This window comes from Mobula hypostoma, chromosome 8, assembly GCF_963921235.1.
Source record: "Mobula hypostoma chromosome 8, sMobHyp1.1, whole genome shotgun sequence".
Lineage (NCBI taxonomy): Eukaryota > Metazoa > Chordata > Chondrichthyes > Myliobatiformes > Myliobatidae > Mobula > Mobula hypostoma.
In genome coordinates this window covers 88,538,172-88,565,510 of record NC_086104.1, presented here as the reverse complement: position 1 = coordinate 88,565,510, position 27,339 = coordinate 88,538,172, and the positions used below count along the sequence as shown (strand labels likewise).

General features: G+C 43.5%; 1 protein-coding gene across 16 annotated transcripts in view; it reads right to left on the bottom strand.

Moving 5' to 3' along the window:
• The window catches only part of syne1b (spectrin repeat containing, nuclear envelope 1b), a 504,374-nt gene that overhangs the window by 330,327 nt on the left and 146,708 nt on the right, over window positions 1-27,339 (bottom strand). For all 16 annotated transcript variants that reach the window (XM_063056272.1, XM_063056279.1, XM_063056269.1 and 13 more), the window contains 11 exons: window positions 23,075-23,242; window positions 18,375-18,551; window positions 15,950-16,090; window positions 15,483-15,643; window positions 13,509-13,659; window positions 13,148-13,375; window positions 12,676-12,774; window positions 8,996-9,183; window positions 6,827-6,950; window positions 3,780-3,946; window positions 2,727-2,880 (listed from right to left, as the gene is read on the bottom strand). In XM_063056272.1, coding sequence (XP_062912342.1) covers window positions 2,727-2,880; window positions 3,780-3,946; window positions 6,827-6,950; window positions 8,996-9,183; window positions 12,676-12,774; window positions 13,148-13,375; window positions 13,509-13,659; window positions 15,483-15,643; window positions 15,950-16,090; window positions 18,375-18,551; window positions 23,075-23,242 — 1,758 coding nt within the window. The remainder of the gene's footprint in view (window positions 1-2,726; window positions 2,881-3,779; window positions 3,947-6,826; window positions 6,951-8,995; window positions 9,184-12,675; window positions 12,775-13,147; window positions 13,376-13,508; window positions 13,660-15,482; window positions 15,644-15,949; window positions 16,091-18,374; window positions 18,552-23,074; window positions 23,243-27,339) is intronic.

Genomic DNA, 27,339 nt, shown 5'->3' with positions numbered 1-27,339 from the left:
CACCAAGGCCATCAGTACTTTTGTTGCCTTAGGTTCGATACTTGGATGTGGAGATGGAAGGATAGAGGAATCATTATCTTCTCATTTAATCAATGCCCACAGTAGAACCGCTAACATGTAATCTCCCTGCAGTCCACAGCACAAATGATGTGTAAGTGTATATGTGAGAAACAATAAAGAGAGAATCAGCATATTTTTGGAGCGTTCATCTCAACCCAGAGTGTCCATGAACATCCCGCACTGACCATGAAGCACTGATGGGGTCAGGTCATACTGTCCCTTTGTCTGCCTGCAATGCACTTTGCTCTGGAACTGCAACACTCCATTCTGCACTCTATTCTTTGTGTACTTATGCCTGGATGGTACACGAAACAAAGCTTTTCAGGTATCCTGTTGCACATTACTATATGTGCAGCAACACAGGCTACCACTGTCTACATCCCCTCCTTGCCCTGCACCTCCCATCCACACCTCCACATACCAACTGCTTTCATCCCGATCTTCAGCTCCCCCAGCCTCCACCCTCCACCAACTCCCCAGTCATCATGGACCCACCTTCACTACTGAGCAGGCGAGAAGGGATCAGGGCTCAGACATGGCAAAGCACTGAGACCAGAAGGTGTGAACCGCCCCTCCCTCCCACCCAAGGTCCTGAAGGACTGTGTTCTGAGCAGTTGTTTGGAGTTCTCCAGCACATTTTCAATCTGAGTCTCAGTATGGAAAGGATCCCGACTGTGTGGAAAACATCACTTCTGGTCCTAGTACCCAAGGAAGGCCAACCAAAAGTCTCGAATGACTACCGTCCAGTGGCCCCAATCTCACACTCATGAAGACCCTAGAGAGGTTGGTCCTGGCTCACCTCCAAGCCCTGGTCAGATCAGCTCTCGATCCCCTGCAGTTTGCCTACCAGGAGCACATTGGAGTCAACGATGCTGTCATTTACCTGCTGAACAGAGCCTACTCCCATTTGGATAAGCAGGGCAGCACTGTGAGGATCATGCTTTATTGCTGGGGAAAAGCACCCATTCTCTGCAGGTTGGCACTTCCATTGTATCCTGGATAATGCACTAACTGACTGGCAGACCACAGTTTGTGCGGCTTCAGAGCTGTGTGTCAGACACGGGTATAAGCAGCACTGTGGCTCCACAGGGGATTGTATTGTCTCCTTTCCTGTTTACCTGTATACCTCGAACTTTAGATACAACACCGAGTCATGTCATCTGCAGAAATTCTCTGATGACTCAGGAATAGTTAGGTGTATAAAGGGAGGACGGGAGAATGAATACAGAGCCCTGGTGGAGGACTTCGTCAAATGGTGCAAGCTGAATCATCTGAAGCTCAATGTCCTGTGGAGACGGAGGTCCTTTGGAGTATGCAGGCCTCTTCTTCACATGTTCTACCAGTCTGCTGTTGCCAGTACAATCTTCTGAGGTGGTGTGCTGGGGTAATGGCATCAACACAGATGATGCCAAAGGGCTCAATAAACTGATAAGAAAGGACGGCTCTGTTATAGGATTCAAACTGGACACACTGGAGGCTGTGGTAAAACAAAGGACCCTCTGGAAAATCCTGGCAATTCTGGACAATGTTTCTCACCTTCTGCTTGCCACCTTGGCTAAACAGAGGAGCACTTTTAGTAATAGACTAAGATACCTGTGCTGCCTTTTGAGGTCATTCTTACCCTTGGCCATTAGGCTCTATAATGATTCAGCCTATAGCCAGGGAAGTGATGACCTCTTCCTGTTAGATTGTATATGGAAACTTACTCTTTCTATTTCTCTTCTAATATTTACATCTGTGCACTTGTAAAGCTACAGTGACATTGTAATTTTCTTTGGGATCACAAAGTATCTATCTGTGTGTTTGGGAAAACTTGAAACAAATTTTACACAGCCAGATTCAACAGTTAACAATGTGATGAAGCCAATCGTTTTCAAGTACGAGTTGAAGGTCAAGCTCTGAGATCCTTAGAATTTGTCCAAGAGGGCAGGCAGGAATTCCATCTGGCGTCCCAAAGACAGGATCTCCATCAATTTTTGCCTCCCTCAGCGATGCACTAGAGAATGTGCTCAAGGCTCTGGAGGGTGGCTGGAGCCCGTGACCCTGTGACTCGGGTCATTGCCACCAAACCATGTCGGCACATCTTCTAAGATGTCAGAGATACAAGGTGGGGCGAGGATACCTGAACTTGGGCAGAGTTCACTATGACTCCAAGATAAAACACAGGGGGAAACCTTTGAGCTGTGGTGCACTCTTTAACATAACAATTACTTGTCAGGATAGCCCAGTGGCGAATTTATGAGGTGACTAACCTAAAATTCACGAGCTCAACTTCATTGCAGTGGATTATGAAACCAAATTCAATAAAGGTGCAAACATGGACATATTTGTAAAGAATTTAATGAAGTTGCGTTCCCAACATTAGCCCAAAGAAATGATGATAGTTCAGAGGATAGTTAAGAAAAGTCTAGGACTGAAATCAGGTCAAATTGCCATTAGCAATTTCTGTCATGGCCTGGACCTTGTAAATTCTATTGTTCTCTAATTTTTATACCAGATACCGGGGTAAAACATTATGAAGTGTTTTGACGACACAGCAAGGGGGAGAAATGCTGCTTCCAATGATGAAAAGAAGGTACAGTACTATATGAATCAATGTATCAGTCTGGCTGCCCACATTGTTCTAAAACTTTGTTGATGAAAACTAAGGACCTGCCGTGTTATACCTTTAAGTGATTTAAAGCAGGCTGCAGATCCGTTGGATTTATCTCCGAGGTTGACTGAAGGCCACTCAGAAAGCGATCAACCCAGTAGGAAAATTTTAGCAGCGACTCGTCAAACCGCTGGTGCTTCTCGATCGCCTCCTCAAAGGTGCGAATCCTGTGCGACAAAAGAGCATTTCATTGCCAATACTCAGGGGAGGAACAGAACTGCTCTCTTGTCTGCTTACTGAATAGCACCAGCTTGGGAACAAAGCCTCACACATACCAGACAAGGCAATGACATTGATATCCTTCCTTTAGAAGTCTTTATGGAACCATCAGGATTTTACCCCTCAAAGACAACAGTAATCACGTTAAACCCATGTTTTCTTTGGGAAAAAAAACTGCAGATGTCAGAAATCACAAATAAAAAGCAGAAAATGCTGGATACACTCAGCAGATGAGGAATTTAAAATTTGACATTTTAGACATGAAATTCTTTGCTAAACTTTATTTCCTCAAAAATACCAAGGTTAGATTTAATATCATATTATTTGGGTAACAAATTGTGGTCCCCAGTCTGCTAAAAAAAAACTCCCACATAGTCATTCACTCAGAACAATGAGGTGAGGACTGTGTTACCTTTGAGTGCAAGCCCTGAGGGTCAGCTGAACAAAAAGATTTGTGTCGCGTCATTATCTTTTGTGAGGAGGGAAATACAGAAAAAGAAGTCTTGCATCCTAAAAATACTATCAAACAAATCTGCAGAGTAATATCATAACTCGAGTCAGAAAGAAAATTGCAAAACAAAATTAAAATTTAATGCTTTTTCTTGGTCTTTACCATATATAATAAAAACATTGGCTCAACATATGAAGAGCTGGATTGAGTGAGTCATTACTTATCTGTTAGAATAAGAGAAGTACTACTATTTTACATTTATTTCAGAAACCAATAAAGGAAGCTGAGCTGGCGAGAAACTTCTATACATTGTTTTCATTCTACATCTATAAAGATTCAAAAACAAAGGGTTGAAGATACAAAAACAAAGGGTAAAAGATTTTTAATCAATCCTACCGTTTTTTGACACTGTGTGAGAGACTCTGCCACCTCTTGTCCAGCTGCTGTAAACTTGCTTTCATTGTCTTCAAGTTCTCCTCTGGGGTTGCTTGGTATAAAGTTTTGCTCTGCATCACAAGACCTCTGTGGGCTGACTCCTGGGATGTCACTTCAGCCTGCATGTCCTGTAGACATGATGAAATAGGCAGAACACCATTTAGCATTCCATAGGACCAGGTCTGATTCCAGTTTAACTAAACTGGCGTAGAGAGAAGTCAGGTTCGCAGCTAAAAATCCTTTTTTCCCTTTCAGAATATCCCAGAGCACTTTACAGCTTATGAAGTACTTCTGGAGTCTAATCTCTGCTTTAAATTAAAAAATGCAACAGCTAACTTGGATACATCATGCTCCAACAAACAGCTAGATAATTAGTTTCTGCATTGATAACGGAGTGACAAATATTGATCAGAACACGGGAGTAACAGCAGTGCCATAAGATTTTTCATGTTTGTGTAAGGGGCAGATGAGACCCACTCAGAACTGATTGTCTGGTCTGGTGGACACTAACGTAGCTGACTTGTACCTGAAGCAACTATTTGAAAGGCATATTAGTTGGAACAGCAGGAGTAGGCCACTCGGCCTCTCAAACCTGCTCCACCTTTCAGTGAGATTGTGGTTGATCAGATTGTAATTTTAACTCTGCATTCTTCTCTACAGCAGGAACTTTTCACCCCCTTGCATATCATTAAAGTTATCCCCCTCTGTCTTAAAAATATTCAGACTCTGCTTCCACAAATTCAAATGGAAATGTTTCAAAGGACTCACAACCTCAGAGGAAAAAAAAGCCACAAATGTATCTTAAATGGGGAAACCACTTACATTTATCTAGTGACTTCTGAGATAGAAATTCCCCGACAAGAGGATACTTCCTCTTAACATCTGCCCTGTTAACATCTCAGGATCTTATATGTTACATAGAACATAGAAACCTACAGCACATTACAGGCCCCTCGACCCACAATGTTGTGCCAACCATGTAACCTACTCTAGAAACCGCCTCGAATTTCCCTACTGCATATCCCTATTTTCTGAGCTCCATGTACCTATCTAAGAGGCTCTTAAAAGACCCTATTGTATCCACTTCCACCACTGCCACCGGCAGTGCATTCCACGCACCCACCATTCTCTGTATGAAAATCTTACCCCTGACATCCTCTCAGTACCTATTTCGAAGCATTCTAAAACGATGCCCCCTCATGTTAGCCATTTCAGCCCTGAGAAAAAGCCTCTGGCTATCCACACGATCAATGTCGCTCATCACCCCTCAACCCTGTCAACCCTATTCTCACTCATCTAAACCTCAACAGATACCAACTTAGGAAAACAAAACTTTGGAAACTTTCAGCAACATCTGTGAAGATTCAAGATTCAGGATTGTTTAATGTCAATTCCAATACACAACTGTAAAGGAGAATAAATTAATTGTTACTGTGGACCTGAAGCAGCACAAAAAACACAAAAGATAAAGAACACACCAATAATAAAAACACAATAAATATAAATACATAAGATAGCTTATATACATAGATTGATTGTATGTCCATAAAGAGACGCTAGTCTATGCCATAAGGTGATTGACAAAGAGTAATAAAGTAGTGGTAGAGTTAGCGAGTGGAGGTGTTGAACAGCCTTACTGCTTGGGAAAGTAATTGCTTTCGAATCTGGTGCTCCTGGTGTGGATGCTACATAGCCTCCTCCCTGATGGGAGTGGAACAAGCAGTCCATGAGCAGGGTGGGAGAGATCCTTCATGAAGTTACTGGCCCTTTCCTGGTACCTTTTTGTATACATGTCCTCGTTGGTGGGTAGGCTAGTGTCGGTGATGCATTGGGCAGTTTTGACTACCAGTTGTAGGCCTTCCTGTCCACCGCAGTTCAGTTTCCATCCCAAGCAGTGATGCAGCTTGTCAGGATGCTCTCTACTGTGCATCTATAGAATGAGGTGAGTATGGATGTGCAAGGTCCAGCTTCTCTCAGTGAGAGGCAGTCAACACCCAGGACAACGTTCCAAACAGTTGTTCAAAAAATAATTCATTGTACTGCTGCTTTCGGGAGATTTACTCATTAGAGAGTGTATTGAGAATTATGCCATATTTATCCAAACAAATGGTGATGTAGAATATAATTTACATCAGCTCACCGTGAGTCGGGTTCCACTCTGAACACACAACACAGACAGACTATCAGTTCTACTCCAAGAGAGTGCCTGAAGTCCTCTTATTTAATTGTGGCCTTAGATCATGCCATGTCTGCCCAAAAAAGTGGGTGTAAAGGGCTCGGTGACATTGATTAGAAACAGTAAAAGACCTTCTCCCCAGCATTTTGTCTGACATTTATAAATATCACTGAAATGGTTTATCTCATCATTATCTGATTGTTGCTTTTGGGACCCTGATATATTTCCTTACCAGAACAAGAACCACAGTTCAAAGGGACTTCAGTTATAAAAGATCTTTGAACAACCCAAATTTGTGAAAGGTATTTTATAATTGCAAGATATATTTTTCCCTTTTTAAATATTTATGTGATTCCTAAAATTCTGCTCCTTTCAGAAATTAAAGCATGGTAACCCAAAGGCAGACTTCATTACAGCTTAAATGCAATTGACTCTAATTATCCAAACTGTAAATAATGTTTCTTACATCACAGCAGTGGATATACTTCAAAGATAAGTATTTCAATGACTGAAAAGTGCTCTGGGACAGTTATGTCCTTCTCAGAGATGTTTGTCTTTCTTTCTTATGTCTGAGCCAAGGCGCTGGGAAGTTGGCTCTCCCTCAAGTGAATGAACCAAGATCTCTGGAAACACCAGAAAGGAAATCACCTCTGGTCTAGATCAAAGGGTCACCTTTGACTAGCAACTGGGATTGAGTTGTAACACCTGAGCTGTGAAGCAATGGTGATGGATCCCCTTAATCTGAGTGATCCAATCCTCATGTTGTTGTACAGCACAAAGCCTCAGTACATCACCAACTCTCTAAAGCACTGAAGCATCGCCTGGAGTTTACCTTCAGAGTATGCACTTCATTTTGCAGTTTGGCTTGGTCAGAAGAGATGTAAGGTGACCACAATCCTGTGATTGCTTCATGTTTCTCAAGCCAAGAAGCGAAGCTCGACAGGTCCTTTTCATATCTGACAACAAAAAATATAGGGTTCTTCAAAGGGCCATCAACTTATCAATCACCAAGTACTTAAATTATACACAATTCAGTAATGAAGAACAATGCCTCCTGTCCCTTCCTGCAAGTGCAGCAGACGGCACAACAGAGCAACTCACATCAGATACACAAGAGTGCTTCAGTTATGAATGAGGCTTCTTGGAGTCAATAGATCTAAGTTTCATAGGCAGAGTACAGAATGCAGAAATTCCACAATGCACACTTCGCTCAAAGGTTAACCTCCCCGAAGAATCCTACATTGCAGAACCCACACTCACAACACGCTGGAGGAACTCAGCAGGTCGGGCAGCAGTGTTGCTTTGACCCCAGCATCTGCAGATTATTTTCTATTGTAGAACTCAGCCATTCGACCTCCCAAGCCTCTGTTTGATCTCTGAAGGGGCAATCCAATGAGTCCCTCTCACCTGCTCTCTCACCAAAGCCCTGCAAAATATTCATCTTCACTTGTCAACAGTATTTTCTTCTAAAATATACTGTTGAATTATGCTCGCACTACTCCTTCAGACACATTCTGCAACCAGTTGCAGAAAAGAAAATCTTCCGATTTCTGCTCTTGTTATTTTGTAAATTATCTTAGTTTCTAGTTTCCCACCCATGAAAGCAGACTTCCATTATTTACTCTGTGGAAATCCTTTGCATTTCCTATATTTTCTCATATATTCTTATGATGTAGGGACAACCACAAATCTACACCAACTCTCAGGGCAACCAACGTATTTCCCTTTAGTCCAAAGGTTCCCAACCTGCTGTCCATGGACCCTTTGCTTAATAGTGTTGGTCCATGGCATCACAAAGGTTGGGAACCCCTGCTGCAGGCCATTCCCGCAGATGCTCACTAACTTAGCCCAGTGCTTCTACCTACCCACCTACACTACAGGTACTTTACAGATGTCAAGTAACACACTAACCAGCATGTCCTTTGTGATGGAAAGGGGACTGGAGCATCTAGGGAAAGTTTTACAGTCCACACAGACAGCATTCAAGGTTAGGATTGAGCCCATGTCACTGAGTATTAACTGCTGTGTCATTAGTTTGTGAAATGTGCTATTATTAATCCATATACATTGGAATCTGTTTCAATAATTCCTTGAACCTATGTATTTGCCAAGTTTTGATTAAGCCTAAACTTATAAGATAATAACATTATCTACTGGATGGATGTGGCACAAGATGGTCTATCAAGTGAATCAGTTACAGGTTCGACACTTCAGATTACTTCCAGTCAGAGAGTCGATGACAAATTTTCAACTGTCCTTGAACTGACTATATAAGGTCACATAAAGTCACACTTTGTGTTGGATGAGATAATTTCAGCCCCTCTTCACTGCCAGAATATGCTGGATCCCTTCAGCTGTTCAGCAGGAGCACAATGCAAGGATGATGAGGGGTCCTGATGAACGTCTCTGCCTGAAATGTCAACGGTTTACTCTTTCCCATAGATGCTGCCTGGCCTGCTGAGTTCCTCTGGCATTTTGTCCGTGTTGCCATGACTCTGTTTAAGTAAGCTGAACAATTAACGAGGGAAAGAGTTTTGTTCCCTCTCTATATAGGAAGCCTTAATTAACTAATTATTTGTTAGCTGTATCTTTAGGAGGGACATGGAGAAAACTAAAGACCCAGGCTGTTGATAGGTAGATTGTACCACAGTAAAATTGCAACCAGCTAATGAAGTGCTGTAGGCTTATAACATTGCAGTGACTATGTAATACATTGTGTGTTTGTGCATCCCTGCAGATGCCTCTTTGTACAACGTACATTAAATGCTTTGTCGCGCACTGAGTGCGTATTTTCATGCAATGCACTTTCATTGTACAGTATGAACACAAGAAAACAGGAACAGGGTGATTTGCTCTGGAGTCTGTTGACTGTGGCACCTTGGGAAAGTAGCCATGTGTGCCGTGTGCTGAAGCAGTCAGTGAAAAATTAACTAAGTATGCTTTCCTTACGTCTGTAAGGAATGTCTAGTGAAGATAGTGGGAGCTTCACCAGGCTACATACTTCTGCCAGAGAGACATCCTGTTTTCCAGCTCTTCTTCCATCTCCTTGACACAAACTTGCAAATCCTCGAACTTTTCCTGCAGGGTACTCAGTCGCTGAGCAGCTTCGCTTGGGTTGCTGACCTTGCGGGCGCTCGTTGAGAGTGACGCCATTTGACTTTTCATCTGATCAATGGTTTGATAGAATTTCTGTGCAGAGGAAACCAGGGTGAGTAAAAACTGTAACTTCTTGTGCATGAAAATTTGTTAGCACAGAACAAAATAAATAAAAAAAGAACCAAAGAAAAAGCTTAAGGACACAATCTGGGATAATTTGGTCTTTGAAAGGATGAGATTGTTTGGGGCCACTGCATAAGGAAGTCAATCACACGCTGCATTATACAATCAGAGTTAAAGTGAACATTTCACTCTCTTTGTTGGCAAATGTACTGTAGAATGCAGTGAGCAAATCAGAAATGGCTCCGAGCAGACCTTTACCATTACAGCCTATTACCGAAACTGCATGACTTATTCATGTCTGTAGGCATTTTGTTAAAAGGCTATCAACATCTGTAAGGAATGTCTGGTGAGGAGAGAGCTATTGAAGAAAAATTCCTGCATCCCAAAGATGTTACCAAAACAATCAGAAACTGCCAGTAATATTAGAATTACTTCATAATGAAAGAACCACTTTATTATTTAGTCAAATATAATTAAAGCCAAATAAAGGCCCCACCCACCTGGACATTCCCTCTTCTCCCCACTTCTTTCAGGCAGAAGACACAAAAGCTTGAAAACAACTTCAGTACCATCAGGGTTAAGAACTGCTCTATCCCACTGTTATCAGACCTTTGAAAAGATCTCTTGTATGATAAGATTGGCTCTTGATCTCTCACTCTCCCTTGTCATGGCCCCGTACTGCACATTCTCTGTAACTATAACACTACATTCTACATTCTCCTACTGGTTTCCCTTTGTACGACCTTGATTACATTTGAAACAATCCACATGGTTGCCCTGCAAAACAAAGTTTTTCCACTGTATCTGTCCGTGTGACAATAATAAAACAATTCCCGGTTAAATAAGTATTAGTTAATTAAACAGTTCCCAAACTTTGACCAGAGCAGAAGCTTGCGAGGATGGAATTCACTCAGGTTCACTGACCGAGTATAAAAAGGCAACAACTCACGGCAGTTTTTTTGGAGCTTTGGCCCGGGAATTATTGGCATTTGGGATTGTTTAGCAAGAACAAATTAAAGGAAGGTAGGGGCGTGGAGTGGCCATCACTAGAGTGAACAGAGTTAGAGTGGACTTTTTGCAGCATTAGCTCTTTGAGGCTTCAGTCGATGAAGGCAGAAAAGAAAAGCTGCAGATAGAGGTCTCCCCACCCCCAATTCTCTACATTTGATTAGTTAGAACACTAGAGAAGTCAGGCAGGATACTGGAATGCTCCTCTTGCAGGATGTGGGAAGGCGGGGAGACCTCCAGTGTCCCTGACGACTACAACTGCAAGAAGTACATCTAGCTGCAGCTTCTAACAATCCGCGTTAAGGAATTGGAGCTGGAACGAGATGAACTCCAGATCATTTGGGAGGCCGAGGGGCTAATAGATAGGACATATAGAGAAGCAGTTACACCCAAGGTGTAGGATACAGGAAACTGGGTGACAGGAAGGGGAAAGGGGTCAAGGAGCCAATGCAGAGTACCCGTGGCCATCTCCCTCAACAACAAGTATATCACTTTGGATAATGCTGAGGGGGTTTACCTAACAAAGGAAAGTCACAGTGGTCGGGTCTCTGGCACTGAGTCTGCCTCTGTGACTCAGAAGGAAGGGGGGACAAGAGGCACGCTGTGGTGATTGGGGATTCATTAGTTAAGGGAACAGAAATTATAGGCCAGTGAGTCAGACATCAGTTGTGGGAAAGTTATTGGAAGGTATTCTAAAGGACTAAATATACATGTATTTCAATGGACACGGACTGATTAAGGATAGTCAGCATGGCTTCCTGCGTGGTAGGCCATGTCTAACCAATCTTGTAGAGTTTTTCAATGAAGTAACCGGTAAAGTGGATGAAGGTAAGGCAGTGGATGTTGTCTACATGGACTTTAGCAAGGCATTTGACAAGGTTCTGCATGGAAGGTTGGTCAAGAAGGTTCAGTCACTCGGCATTCAGGATGAGGTAGTAAATTGGATTAGACATTGGCTTTGTGGGAGAAGCCAGAGAGTGGTAGTAGATGGTTGCCTCTCTGACTGGAAGCCTTTGACTAGTGGGGTGCCACAGGGATCAGTGCTGGGTCCTTTGTTCTTTCTCATCTATATCAATCATGTGGCTGGTAAGATTAGGGGTGTAGTGGACAGCAAGGAAGACTATCATGGCTTGGAGAGGGGTGGAAAAATCAGCTGGAAAAATGGCAGGTGGAATTTAATGCAGATAAGTGCAAGGTTTTGCACTTCAGAAGGACCAACCAGGGTAGGTCTTACTCAGTGAACGATAGGGCACTGAGGAGTGTGCCAGAACAACGAGATCTAAGAATGAAGAAGAAGAAAGCCCTCAACTCCGAGTGGAGTTATCAGGACGCCGTCATGACAGTGTTTTTTTAGCGGGCTTTCTTATTTTTATGAGGCCGAGTTGCTAGCTCAATGCTCAATCCAGCACGGATGGAAAGCGTGGAAGCGAGCCGGCTGGATTCAAACACGGCAGCCTTCACTCCAAAGTCCAGCGCTGATGCCACTACGCCAACAGCCAGCTAAGATCTGAGAATATAGGCCCGTAATTCATTGAAAGTGGTGTCACTGGTAGATAGGGTCGTAAAGAAAGCTTCTAGCACATTAGCCGTTATAAGTCAAAATATTGAGTACAGGAGATGGGATGTTATGTTGAAGTTGTATAGGACGCTGGTGGGGTCTAATTTGGAGTGTTGTATGCAGGTTTGTTCACCTACATACAGGAAAGATGTAAATAAGATTGAAAGAGTACAAAGAAAATTATAAGAATGTTGCCAGGTCTGGAGGACCTGAGTTATAAGGAAAGATTGAATAGATTGAGACTGTATTCCTTAGAACATAGAAAATTGAGATATTTAATAGAGGTATACAAAATTATGAGGGGTATAGATAGAATAAATGCCAGCAGGCTTTTTCCACTGAGGTTGGGTGGGACTACAACCAGAGGTCATGTCTTAAGAGTGAAAGGTGAAAAGTTTGAAGAGAACATGAGGTGAAACTCTTTCACTCAGAGGGCTGTGGGAACGTGGAATGAGCTGCCACCACAAGTGGTGCATGCGAGCTCAATTTCAAGATTTAAGTGAAGTTTGGATAGGTACATGGATGGTGGGGGTATGGAGGGCTATGGTCCCAGTACAGGTCAAGGGGAGTAGGCATTTTAAATGGTTTTAGCATGGACTAGATGGGCCAAAGGGCCTGTTTCTGTACTGTACTTCTCTATGACTCTATAAAACTCTTTTTTTGTTTCTTGCCATAAACAAAGACATAAGTTCATCAGATACAGTTATTACCTGTCAGAATAACACAGCTACTTTTGTTTTACGTTTATTTCAGAGAAACACTGGGCTCACTATAATTTTCCAAATTCTTTCATTGAATATCTCTGTCCTTCCCTCACTTACAGACTGCAGCTCCCTTCCCCTGTCCACCATAACCCCTGACTCACCATGAACCATACCACAGAACCATGAACATACCAGGTGAGCCTGTAACAGTTGTTTAGCCTCAGATGCTGAGCAGGACTTATTGCTCTTGCCCTTCAACGTTGTCTCCATGTCGATTAGCATCTGTTGGACCTGTAGAGATATTAAAAGGCAAAGCACATACAATACCGATGAAGAACTAAACAAAGAATGAATAAGATAAAACATTAAGGTTTAGAGGCAGGAATCGTTCTGTTTCTCTATGTAATTGGAAATCTGCAGATGAGAATCAGTTCATCATCATGATAATCTGAAGTTGCCTTAATATGTAAGTTTCTCTTTTCAGTTAACATCTTGGTGCTCCTGAACCAATATGTGAAGAGGTAGCATGAAGGGAAGCTAAAGACGCCAGTATTACATCACTTTATAATCTCAGAACAGAAACAGTCCTTCATCCTACTGGACTGCTCTTTCACATGATAGTCAAGCGCAGAGTAACTTTAAAGTTCGTTCATCGTGCAGATACCTTTTTGAAGTCCTCCTCATACTTCTGCTGCAGTGAGACTCGGTCCCCCAGTTTGCTATTCACCTCCAGGGTGTTTTGATGGAGTTCTTCCCACTGCCTAGTTAGTTGCGTCAATCGGGCCTTCACGTGTGCAATCTCGCCTGAGGTAACGAACTGGCTCAGCTTCTGCGACTCTTCTTCCAAACTTTTAAGTTCTTTAGACTTACCAAGAACTGTGTCAAGAAGATGCTACAAGTCAAAGACATAGATTGGTTGTTTTTATTTTTCAGTTTTTTTTCCCTGAAGAAGGAGCCATGATTTTATCATTTTCAAAGATAGATTTCAAAGTTTAGAATTATCATTATAGGAAGGGGCAACTTACCTTAACTTTGGAGAGCTTTTCCTCCAATGGGATAGACAAATCCTGCACGGCATCTAGCTCTTTTTGTTCATCTGTCATCCAGTGCCCCAATGACTCAAACTCCGCCAAAAAATTCTCCCACAAACTTTTGATCTCTTCCAGGTGCTTCACACTGAAGCAAAAAAGAAAGACACTTGTGAAATTAATAGAAATGGGTCAAAATAAACCATCTTCTAGATTTCTCTTCAATCAACAGAACTGATGACAGTAGAAAGGCTGGAGAGGTGCATATGGAGAAAAGCACAAAACCAAATGGGATTGGCAAAAGGCAGGAAGTTTAAATCCCCTGGGTCAGTGTAGATTGCAGGGTTTTCAGTAATGGGTCCTTGAGATCACTGAGCTTAATCTTCTCAGGATCTTTTCTTCGCCCATCCATGCCCTGTCTATCCCTACCTCAGCAATCTTCCTCAGACTTAGAGTCCTCTCAAAAACTTGCTCTCTCCGCTCCATATATTGTCAGCTGTGCGTTCAGATTTATGAAATTCATCAGTAACCATCCATCTCTCTCCTCGTTGAACCACGGCTACTAATGTCCATGTGTCCATTTCCTTGAATGTCAGTGTCGCGTGTCGAGGACTAACTAGTGACACTAAAACCCATGAGACCATCCAAGTCGTGCGTGCGTGCATGTGCGTGTGGGGTCAGTCCATATAGAGTACTGTGCAAAAGTCTTAGTCACACACACACACATATACATAGCTTTAAGACTTTTGCAGAATACTGTAGTAATTTTATGCATTGCACTGTATTACTGCCATAAAAAAACAAATTTCATGACATATGTGAGTGATGATAAATTTGATTTTGATATGGGTCTCTATTGTGGACTGAGAGTGGGAAGGGGACAGGGAGAGGAAACATGGTTGGGAAAAGGAGGGGACATGGTTGTGAAATGGCGAAGTGGGAGGGGAGGGAGCAGGAAGCACCAGAGAGACATTCTGTAACGATCAATAAGCCAATTGTTTGGAATCAAATGGCCTTGCCTGGTGTCTTAGGGCTGGGTGTGCCTGAACCCACACCCCCCCCCCACTGCCCAGGCACTCCTTCTCTGCCACCTGTCCCACACCCTTCCTGCAGTGCTCCACCTTCATTCACCAATCCCAACAGCTTTTGCTCCTGCCAGATTTACAAACTCACTCTCCGCTCCACATTGACAAATACAGTACTGTGCAAAAGTCTTAGGCACTCTTGCTGTATAGATATACAGAATGTGCCTAAGCCTTTACACAGTACTGTATGCGGGGCATGTGTGTGGCGTGTGTGCAGGATGCATGCACGGGTGTCCATGCACACGTGACTATGAGAGTAACAGCAGGGATGAGACTCTCAGCAAAAATTAACAATTTAAAAATTCATTAAAATGGCACATCATCGTGGGCAATTAACTAAAGTGACAGATTTCAAACTAATAAAGAATGGACTGAAATAATCGTCAGGGTAAAAGCAGCAGGCTTTTATAACAACGAATAAGAAAATCTCTGGTGATCTGTCATAATGGGCAATGGGCTTAAATGACAGATGTCCATTCTTATGGAGAATAGGCAGATACTGCAGATAAGCATCATTATTTCTAGTAGAAAAGCTACTGATCTAAGTTCAAGGCACAGCGTGTACAGGCTAACTTATTCTTATCAAACCATCTTGCAGAAGGCAAACAATGAAATCAGCCTCCAACAGTATTTGGCTGTGTATCTTGTAGACAGAAGATTTATGGCAGAAGCATCAGTCAACACAGAGAGTTGTGAGGCAATGGAGTGCATTACTGGAGTTAGTAACTGAAGCAGAGACGATGTTAACGTACAGGTGATGAAAGGAAAACAGGTATTAAATGCTATGGAAAAAGAGCAGGAATGCAAGAGATGCTGCTTATCGAGGAAATTAACACTGAGTAAGTGTTAATATGGCAAGACAACAATAGAGAGGATGAAGACTTACTAGTTCCTTAGGGATTCCTGTACTTTCCCAGCTTTCTCGCTCATCTCTCTGGTGTGTTGCTGCAGGGAGCTATTACTCTTTGGACCAAGTTTGATGTCTTCAGATTTGTGTAACAGGCTTTCAGCTTGAGCTGTCTTAGTTTCACTGTCTCTGCAAATTGCCTGTCACACACAAAGACACACAAGCTGTCAGAAACCAGCAGGCACCACACGCTGGGAGATATGATATGTGCATCTTGGCAGTAAAACACTGGGAACATCAATAACCGCAAAAGAGAAGGTTAAACAGTTTAAAATAAATATGACCCCAAAAGGAAATATTCTTGAGATACTGCCCCAGGGTATTTCATTCTTTGAAAACTGTATGAAATTTCTGAATTTTCAATTTTCCATGCACAAAGTTCAATTTTACTCACAAACTGGAGCTCAGAGTTTCAAGGACATCTGATTGTGAGCCGGTAAAATTACCTTCATTTGATCCAGCTCTGAGCTGAGGCTTTCCAGGCTGCTGGAGGGACGATTGCAATCCACCTTGGTTCCAGCACGAGCCACAAATTCCATCACTTCCCCCCTCTCTTCCTCAAAGAGCTGCCACTCGATGAGTGTTGCCTTTACCAGAAGGAAAATCAACAAATCAGCTTCACCTACCACAAATGCCACTAGACCTCGTGGTGCTATCGATGGTTGTTTTCCTTCATTTGCAAGTGCCCTGCAATAACCATCTCCCCATGATACCCAATAGCATTGCCAAGTAGCCCACCATCAACATCCCTGGGAAAGCACTGACTGGACTAGCATAGAGTTGGACAAGCTGCAGAAATACTTTATAAGCACAGAAGATTCAGCTGGAAATCCAGAGCAATACACACAAAATGCTGGAGGAACCATCTATGGAGAGGAATAAGCAGTCAGCATTTCAATCAAAATGGTGCCAGTTAACAACTCTACCTTGGGCGACACCTTCCAGATAGTCCACGAAATTGTTTCTTTCACGTCTTCTTTTTACTTTAAATGTGTTTCTGGTATTGTTGGGGCCTGTAATCTACAGCTTGAACAAAAATTGAGCGATCTGGATCTTTGCTGTCTCCGAGAAGATTCCAGGAGCTGAGCAGCCTCGAGGCCCAGAAGCTCAGAGCCCTTGACCAACTTCATCTCTCGCTGATTAAAGCGCCAAGAAAATTGAATCATCGAGGCGAGTGCAGAAGGTGAGTGAGTGTTCAGCCCAGTCTACCAGCCTGTCCCTCACTGCTGCTGGATGACTGTCTCTTGCTCGTTGCTCTTGAGGGAAGGCCCCTGCATTCGAATGTTCTCTCTCCGTCAGTGCTGTAGGAGCGTGACACCGAAGTTCTGGGTCTGCAGTTTACGGATTGGACTGTAGTTCACTCGGACTCTTTCAGTTTTATGCTTTTATATTCTGTGTTTTCGCCCGTTCTTTCTTGTAGCCGTTTGCACAGTTTGTTTGTTTTTTTTGCTCGTGAGGGGTTTGATGTTCTTGTTGTCATTTGCACAAATTGTAATATTGCACTGGGGGCTTGTTCTTCTTGTTCCTGTTTGCACAATTTGTTTGTATTTGTGTGTGGGGGTGGGCTTTGAAGGTCTTGTTGCCGTTTGCATGATTTGTTTGTTTTTTTGCGCGTGGAAGAGGGAATTCAAAGGTCCAAAGGTCAAGTTTAATGTCAGAGAAATGTATACAATATACATCCTGAAATGCTTTTTCTTTGCAAAACAACCAGAAAAACAGAGACGTGCCCTAAAGAATGAACGACAGTTAAAAGTGAGAACCCCAAAGTCCCTCCCAGCTCCCCCCTCACATGCATAAGTGGCAGCGAGCAGCAATCCCCCCTCCCATTCCTGCAAAGAACCAAAGCTTGCGTGTAACTCCAGGTCAGGGTCTTCAAAAGAACCCTGAAAGGAAAGGTTTGATGGTCCTGTTGCCGTTTGCATGATTTGGTATTTTTTTGTGCATGGGAAGGTTGATTTTTTCCTTTGAATGGCTTCCATGGTTTTCTTTGTTTTGTGGCTGTCTGGAGAAGATGCATCTCCGAGTTGTGTACTGATACATACCAATTTAACAAATGTAGCTTGAACCTTGACTCTTCATCAGAACAACATTCATTCTTCTCCATAGATGATGCCTGACCCGCTGAGTTTCTCCAGCATTTTCTGCATGTTGCTCCGGATTTCCAGCATCTGCAGAAACCCTTGTGTTTCATAAATACTTACTTTACTGGAGAAAGGCAGAGGCTCGATATTCCTCCAGCTATGCCTCTTGCCTCTCCAGAGCCTCTTCACTACTTGAAGGACATGTCAGACCGGGATGAAGCAGTCACCTCCTGGGTCGGCTGCCTCAGTTTGGAAGCTCGGCACCATACAAAACATGGGAAATCCTTGTTTTCCCACCCCTGCCCTCTTCTTCTATTCCCCACTCTGGCCTCTTACCTCCCCCCGGGTCCTCCTTCCCTTTCTCTGGTTGCCACCCCTATCAGATTCCTTTGTCTCCAGCCCTTTACCTTTTCTACCCACCTGGCTTCGTCTACAACCTTCTAGCTGTCCTCCTTCCCCTCCCCCACCTTTTTATTCTGGCATCTTCCCCCTTCCATTCCAGTCCTGAAGAGGGGTCTCGGCCCAAAACATGGACTGACTTGCTGAGTTCCTCCAGAACTTGGTGTGTGTGTGTGTGTGTGTTGCTCTGGATTTCCAGCATCTGCAGACGTTCTCATATTTAGACATTTAGATCGGTAACACATCTCATGGCTTGGTCGTGCATTCCACGACTGCAGAATTTGCCAGAAACACACAGTCTTCTTGGACTTCTCTCAAACCCACGACCAATGGAACAAATGCTTGGCAATAAGTTCTTCTCCATACCACCCTGACTCAGAGTGAACTTTACCTTCAGTTCCTTCTGCTGATCCTCCACTGCTTTCCCCATTTCATTGAAGACAGCCTCCTGGCTTTGCAGTTCTTGTAGGCTGGACTCGGTCAGGTCGGCAGCACCACGCAGCTCCTTCCCACGAGCAAACAGCTGTTGTACATCGAGTCTCTGCGCCACCCACTGCTTGACTTGCTCCTGCGTGTTTGTGGAGTCAAAACTATTTTACTTTACAGAAAAAAAACAATTACAGAATAACAGCAGCATTTGGATGTAATTAGGAACCTTGAGAGCGGTAACATTTCAAAAATATCACAGGAATATTGTCAAAAAAATTGAATTGGAATTATTTAAGGCAATATCAGAACTGGTGACAAAAATTGTGGCCAACGAATCTGATCTCTATGAAGGGCGGGGGGGGGGGAAGAGAGGCAGATGGTTTAAGGAAGGAAGTTCCAGGATCTAGGATCTAGAGAGCTAAAAGCATAATGAAGGGTTGAAGGAAGTGAGAGATAGACATGAGGCTGGACTCAGAGGAACCCAGAGATCCCAGAATGTTTGAAGGCAGGATTCGATTAAGGGAGAGACAAGGCCTTGAAGAAATTTGAAAGCAAGGATGAAACCTCAGGGTATCTGCATATGCAAAAACAAGAGAGACAATTGAAGAGAACTTGGTGCCGACCAGGATCCACGCATGAGATACAGATGAGCTGGTGGTGGAACCTCTGGAAAGATCACGTGCAAAGGTAACAAAAACTTGCAAAAAAGGTTTCAGCTGAAGTTGCCTGGCTGAGGCAGCATCATAAGTGGCGACATTGGAATTTGGAAACCAGCAGTTACACTGAGAGGTGAAAGAACAGGAACCAATTGTGGATAATGAGGATGGCTCAAGTCATATTAAAGCCATACAGAATGAAATTCACACCCAAAGAAAAATTGTTTCACATTCATTTGCCTTTGAAAACTTCTAACAGCGTAAATGTCCTAAACTTGCTTATTCTACCCATCTTAATTGACAGCACCCTTCATCCAACCCAGAACACTTCAAATATGAGAGAACATATACTTATGGTAAAGGGGAATCTCAGAGAGTGACAGACCCCTGGAACAGACTGGCAGAGATAACTTCGGAAGTAGATATGATAGTGGTGATTGACAGGCATTTAGATGGACACATGCAGATACAGGGACTGGAGTGATATGGTTCACATGCAGGCCGCGGAAATGTATTTTAACCTGTCCTCACGTTCAGCACAGACATTGTGGGTAGAAGGGCGGTTCCTGGTCTGTCCTGTTCTCTGTGAACTCACTCTGGGCTCTGTGCATCATGAGGGGATACCACACTGACAGAGGAAGTACTCCACTGCAGCACATGGGAGTGTTGGCCTTTATGGGAAAGGGATCATGCTATGGGGGAGGTGCCTGCAGTGAAACATTACTGGGGAGTTTCAGTGCCACACGTCACTCGGTGATGTGGGAACGTAGTACCATTGGAGAATCAGTCCTGGAAGAGCGTGGCAGTGTCAGAGCTACCAGCTTTTAGCAGAGACAGCTTTTAGTTCATCTATCAGACGTAGGCCTCTCAGTCTGAGCCAGCACTTAACTACCCGTCCCGAGTTGCCCTTGAGAGGGTGGTGATGAGATGGAGTCCTTGAGACGTGTGTTTTCAAACAATGCTGTTAGGGAGGGACTTTCAAGGTTAATTAAAGTATTTCCCTTTTCTCGTTACACGTGAAACAGATTCTGCAGCACCCGAGATCGTTGCTCAATTTCAGCTTCATTGTCGCAACGTTCGCTGTGCTTCCAACTCATTGGCTAATACCTGACCATTCCGTTTTTTCCAACGTTCGCTGTGCTTCCAGCTCATTGGCTAATACCTGACCATTCCGTTTTTTCCAGTTACAAAACTTGCAATTTAGTAATACGATTTAAGCAATCTGAATAACAGTGAAATTAGGAATTGAGTGCCAAGACCAAAATGAGTTAATTCAAATTGACACAATGTCCAATTAGGTATCTGGGACGATGTATAAGCATTAATTTTTCCCACATCCTCAGGTCAATCGAAAGCACGGTTCAAACAATTACATGTCATGTTGTAAACACTGCACCGATTGTATACACAACTGGACCCCACAATCAGCCAAAACTTATTGGTTAAAAATTAGTTTGTTACTGCAGGTGAAGAGGGCTGACCAAGCCAGAAGCAGAATTCCATGAGACCGTAACACCATAAGATACAGGAGCAGAATTAGGCCATTTGGCTCATCGAGTTTGCTCCCCCATTTCATCAAGGCTGAACCAATTTTCCTCTCAGCCCCAATCTCCTGCCTTCTCATCGTATCCCTTCATACAGTGACAAATCAAGAATCTATCAACCTCTGTCTTGAATATACATAAAGACTTAGCCTCCAAGGTGGCCTGTGGCAACAAATTCCACAGATTCACCACCCTCCGGCAAAATAAGTCCCTCCTCATCTCCATTCTAAAAGGACACTCTACTATTTTGACGCTACGTCCTCTGGTCAGACTCTCCCACCATAGGAAACATCCTCTCCACATCCACTCTATCAAGGCCTTTCACCATTCAATAGGTTTCAATGAGGTCACCCCTCTTTCTTCTGAATTCTGGTGAATACAGACCCAGAGCATTCAAATGCTCTTCATATGACAAGCCATTCAATCCTGGAATCATTTTTGTGAACCTCCTTTGAATCCTCTCCAGTTTCAGCACATCCTTTCTAAGATAAGGGGCTCAAAACTGTTCATAATTCTCCAAGTGAGGCCTCACCAATGCTTTATCAAGTCTCAACATCACATCCTGTTTTTATATTCTAGTCCTCTTGAAGTGAATGCTAACATTGCATTTGCCTTCCCCACCACAGACTCAACATGCAAATTAGCCTTTAGGGAATCCTGCACAAGGATTCCTAACAACACACATAAAAGTTGCTGGTGAACGCAGCAGGCCAGGCAGCATCTGTAGAAAGAGGTACAGTCGACGTTTCAGGCCGAGACCCTTCGTCAGGACTAACTGAAGGAAGAGTGAGTAAGGGATTTGAAAGTTGGAGGGGGAGGGGGAGATCCAAAATGATAGGAGAAGACAGGAGGGGGAGGGATGGAGCCAAGAGCTGGACAGGTGATAGGCAAAAGGGGATACGAGAGGATCACGGGACAGGAGGTCCGGGAAGAAAGACAAGGGGGAGGGGGACCCAGAGGATGGGCAAGAGGTATATTCAGAGGGACAGAGGGAGAAAAATGAGAGTGAGAGAAAGAATGTGTGCATAAAAATAAGTAACAGATGGGGTACGAGGGGGAGGTGGGGCCTTAGCGGAAGTTAGAGAAGTCGATGTTCATGCCATCAGGTTGGAGGCTACCCAGACGGAATATGTGTTGTTCCTCCAACCTGAGTGTGGCTTCATCTTTACAGTAGAGGAGGCCGTGGATAGACATGTCAGAATGGGAATGGGATGTGGAATTAAAATGTGTGGCCACTGGGAGATCCTGCTTTCTCTGGCGGACAGAGCGTAGATGTTCAGCAAAGCGGTCTCCCAGTCTGCGTCGGGTCTCGCCAATATATAAAAGGCCACATCGGGAGCACCGGACGCAGTATATCACCCCAGCCGACTCACAGGTGAAGTGTCGCCTCACCTGGAAGGACTGTTTGGGGTCCTGAATGGTGGTAAGGGAGGAAGTGTAAGGACATGTGTAGCACTTGTTCCGCTTACATGGATAAGTGCCAGGAGGGAGATCAGTGGGGAGGGATGGGGGGGACAAATGGACGAGGGAGTTGCGAAGGGAGCGATCCCTGCGGAATGCAGGGGGGGGGAGGGAAAGATGTGCTTAGTGGTGGGATCCCGTTGGAGGTGGCGAAAGTTATGGAGAATAATATGTTGGACCCAGAGGCTGGTGGGGTGGTAGGTGAGGACCAGGGGAACCCTATTCCTAGTGGGGTGGCGGGAGGATGGAGTGAGAGCAGATGTACGTGAAATGGGGGAGATGCGTTTAAGAGCAGAGTTGATAGTGGGGGAAGGGAAGCCCCTATTCCTAAGTCCCTTTGCGCCTCAGTTTTTTTGTATTTTCTCTCCATTTAGAAAATCATCAACCCTTTTCATTTCTTCTACCAAAGTGCATGACCGTACACTTCCTGATACTGTAGCCCATCTGCCGTTTGTTGCCCATTCTCCTAATCCGTCTCTTTCTGCACCATCATAGCTTGTTAAGCAGCTTCAGGCATAACGCCTTGTCAAAGGCCACCTGAAAATCCAAGGAGACAACGTCACTGATTCTCCTTTGGGCCCACAGTTTTCAATATTGAATGTTTTTTTAAAACTTGATCTGCAGCTGATCAAGTGAATTGATACTGTAAATGGTGAACAACTTTACTGTCAATGCATGGGGCTCGTACCATAATTGGAGAGGATGTGTTGGATGGGCCAGTGGTTTCTTTCTGTCTGGTGACCTTTAATGAAGGTTGTTCAGTGGCCAAGACTTAATTTCTAGGTTTAATAGAATCTCAAAAGCATTGATTGGTATGTGGAGAGAAGAAATAAAATTAGGGTAGTGTAGATGGGTGATTGATGGCAGATACACACCTGAAGGGCCAAAGGACCAAAGGATCTTATTCTTTGCTGTATGGTTCTATGACTCTAACAAATAAAGTGTCTCTACTTCTCCACAAATCCTGAGCCAATCTGCGTTTCTGTGGGCAAGATCAGTACCTGATGATGTAGATGGAGTCTCTGGGCTTCCTCCAGGCTTGCTGAATTTAGCAACCTCTCCTCCTCAACCCGCAGCTGCTTCTGCGAGTCAGCAAGCTGCTCCAAGGCACTCTTCACGTGGTCTTTGAGCTGAACACACTCATCAACAGCGGACAGCATTTTGTCAGACTGGGGAGAAATAACAGGCACTTTAACAGGGCTGTGGTGTGAGAGTCTCACAAACCAAACCAAATGGTGTTACAGGATTCATAAGCTGCAACAAGGGCATCTATTTATTAGACACACAAGCACTGTGTCTACAAATGCACATCTTCGCTCACAAGATGCATTCTTTGCAAAAGGGATGCATTTTATGGAGTTCACAGCTTGACAAAGCAGACCCGCTCATGAGAGTAATGAAGGACAGCAAACATCCAAATTTCAGTTCTCTCTTTCGGCCAAATGCACCTCAAAGTTGGCACCAGCGCTGGCGAACTTGGCAGACGATAAGCAGACCCTTGATGCCCAGATGGACAATACACTGCATTGGCACTGGGTGCACTAGGACCGTTTCCAGCTTTATATGCACAGAGAATGGACACAACAATCTGTCAACAGTCATGTTCATCCTAATGTTTCACTTAAAACAACAATCATTTTCCTCATTGATTGATGAAAGGATTTCCCTTAACGCTTTGCTCAAGAAATTGTAGGCTATGCAATGAAAATATGGAATGGGTTAATGGGTCTCTTGAGGTGATTCTTCTATTCTATTATCTACATAGTTCAAAACTTATTTTGGGTTTTGAGCAATGTTATGTGATACTTTCACCTTATAAAAATCCATCGATATGAGAAAATCATAAATAGGAGGAGGAAAGGCTGTTTGAACCTTTGCATTCAATCTTCCATTCTACAGGAATGATCTTTTACTTTAGCATTACTCTCCCTCTATTCCCTTAATATCCTAAACTCTATCAATCTCTGTCTTGAATATACTTGACTGCAAGACTGGAATTTACGTTGAGGTCAAAGGTGATGTCATTCAAAATGAAAGATGTGCTGGCCCCAGAAAGGTTTCAGAGGAAGTTCGTAATAAAGATCCTGGGAAAGAAAGGCTGAATTTATGAAGATCACTTGATGTTCCTGGGTCTGTACTCTATGGAAATTAAAATCCACCGAATACCGAAAGGCCCTGGTGGACTGGATGTGGAGAGAATGTTTCCAGTAGTCATAGTCATACTTTAGTGATCCCGGGGGAAATTGGTTTTTGTTACAGTTGCACCATAAATAATAAATAGTAATAGAACCGTAAATAGTTAAATAGTAATATGTAAATTATGCCAGTAAATTATGAAATAAATCCAGGACCAGCCTTTTGGCTCAGGGTGTCTGACCCTCCAAGGGAGGAGTTGTAAAGTTTGATGGCCACAGGCAGGAATGACTTCCTATGACGCTCTGTGCTGCATCTCGGTGGAATGAGTCTCTGGCTGAATGTACTCCTGTGCCCACCCAGTACATATGTAGTGGATGGGAGACATTGTCCAAGATGGCATGCAACTTAGACAGCATCCTCTTTTCAGACACCACCGTGAGAGAGTCCAGTTCTATCCCCACAACATCACTGGCCTTACGGATGAGTTTGTTGATTCTGTTGGTGTCTGCTACCCTCAGCCTGCTGCCCCAGCACACAACAGCAAACATGATAGCACTGGCCACCACAGACTCATAGAACATCCTCAGCATCGTCCGGCAGATGTTAGAGGACCTCAGTCTCCTCAGGAAATAGAGACGGCTCTGACCCTTCTTGTAGACAGCCTCAGTGTTCTTTGATCAGTCCAGTTTATTGTCAATTCGTATCCCCAGGTATTTGTAATCCTCCACCATGTCCAGACTGACCCCCTGGATGGAAACAGGGGTCACTGGTACCTTAGCTCTCCTCAGGTCTACCACCAGCTCCTTAGTCTTAGTAGGGGAGTCTAGGATCCAAGGGCACAGCCTCAGAATAAAGGGATGTACCTTTAGAACTGAAATGAGGAAGAATTTCTTCTGCCCAAGGATGGTGAACCTATGGAACTTGCTGCTACGGAGGGTTGTGGAGGCCAATTCATTAGGTGTATTTAAGGAAAAGATTGATAAGTTCTTGATTGGTAATGGGGTTATGGGTTAAGGGGAAAAGTCAGAAATATGGGGTTCAAAAAAAAAACACTCAGTATGAATGAATACAGGAGAAGACCAGCTGGGCTAGATAGTCTAACTCTGCTCCTATGAAATGGTCTTATGAAATCCAAACAAAGGAAATGACAAAGGTATGAGTAGCAGATTGGTTGTGGTAGACTTTGAATCTACTTTAAAGTATGTAACAGTAGCTAGGCAGGCTTTCAAGGAAATAATGCATGATTTGCTACGAATTCTTTTGCGGCGCAAGTGCACAACAGGGAAAGTGGGCCAAGTGAAATTGAGAATCCATTCAATTTAAGGAAAAGGCTGACAAGCCCATCAGTTGCAACAGTAATAAGCTAAACGAAGATCTCAGAGTGTCAGGCAACATCTAGAGAGGAAAGGAAATGGAAAGTCGGCATTTCAGATCCTTCACCTGGACCCAAAAGTTCAATTGTGCATTTCCCTCCTCAGATGCTGCCTGACCTGCCGAGTTCCTCCAGCAGCTCGGTTTTTGCTCCAGGTTCCAACAGCTGCAGTTTCTTGTCTCACCAGAAAAAGCTGAGAGCTTGAGGAGTGGCGCATTTTAGAATTCAAGAAAAGATAACCAAGAAAGTCACGCGGAAAAGGAAAATAAATGATGAGAATAAACCAGCAAGGAACATAAAAACCAGATCACAAGAGCAAAAAGGAAAAGGCTAGTACAAGTAAATATTTAATGCTGACAGAGTTTAAAATGGGGAATAATGCAACGGCTGCAGAATTAAACTCAGTGTCTGACTTCACAGAAATCTTCCAGATATTCTGTAAAAGCAAAGATTCGGTGAAAATAAGGAAGCAAACAGAACAAGTATTAGTTAAAAGCAACACTGGAGAAGTTTTTTAAAATTTCATTTAGAAATACAGAACGGTTTCAGGCTATATCACCCCCACCACCCAATCGCACACAATTGACTAACTAACCTACAAATCTATACGTCTTTGGAAAGTGATAAATCTGAAGGAACTGATGATTTACATCCTAGTTTTTAAAAAGTTGGCTACTGAAACTGCTTCCCAATTTTAAAAACAGTTAAGAATGATTCCTGCAGATTGGAGAGCAGTGAATATAACCCTACAAGAAAACAGGGAGGGAGACTACCAGCCTGCTAACTTGACAGCGGTAATAGTGAAAAGCCAGAGTCTACATTCGAATTGGAATTGGAATATTATTTCCACATGTACAAAGGTGCATTGAAAAGTTTGTCTTGTACATTGTTCATAAAAATCAAATCATTACACAGCGCATTGAAGTAGAGCAATGTAACAGTAATAGAACACAAAATAAAGCGTAACAATTCCAAAGAAAGTGCAGCGCAGGTGACCAATAAAGTGCAAGATCATAACAAGGTAGATTGTGAGGGCAAGAGTCAATCTTATTGGACAAGGAAACGATTGAGAACCACTAAACTGCAGGGTAGAAGCTCCCCGTCAGCTTGGTGGTACATACTTTCAGGCTTTTGTCTCTACTGCCCAATGGAAGAGGGGAAAAGAGGGCTCCGAGGTATGTGGGATATTTGAGTATGCTGGCTGCTTCACCAAGGCAGCACGACGTATAGGCAGAATCATCGAGGGGAGGCAGGTTCCCATCAGGTGCTCAGTTGTGTGCACAACTCTGCATTTTCTTGTGGTCACGACAGATCAGTTGCCATACCAAGCCATCGTACCTCCTGATAAGATGGTTCCTGTGTTGCATTGATAAAGATTGGTGAGGGTCAAAGTGGACATGCCAAATTTTATTAGCCTCCTGAGGAAGTAGAGGTGTTGGTCAGCTATCTATGTGATTGGAACAGAACAGGCTACTGGTGATGCTCACTCCCAGGAACTAAAAGCTCTCAACTTCAACCTCAACGCCATTATCCGGAGCTGCCTCTCGGTTTTTTTGCACTAGCTTACTTCCCCTTTTCTATTTTCTAGTTATGATTTATAAATTAAATTTTTATTATATTTACTATCGATTTGTACTTCAGGGAGTGTAAAGCGCAGAATCAAATATCGCTGTGATGATTCTACGCTCTAGTATCAATTGTTTGGCAACAATAAAGTAATAATAATAATAACTGATGCAAACAGGAACAGACGCACCA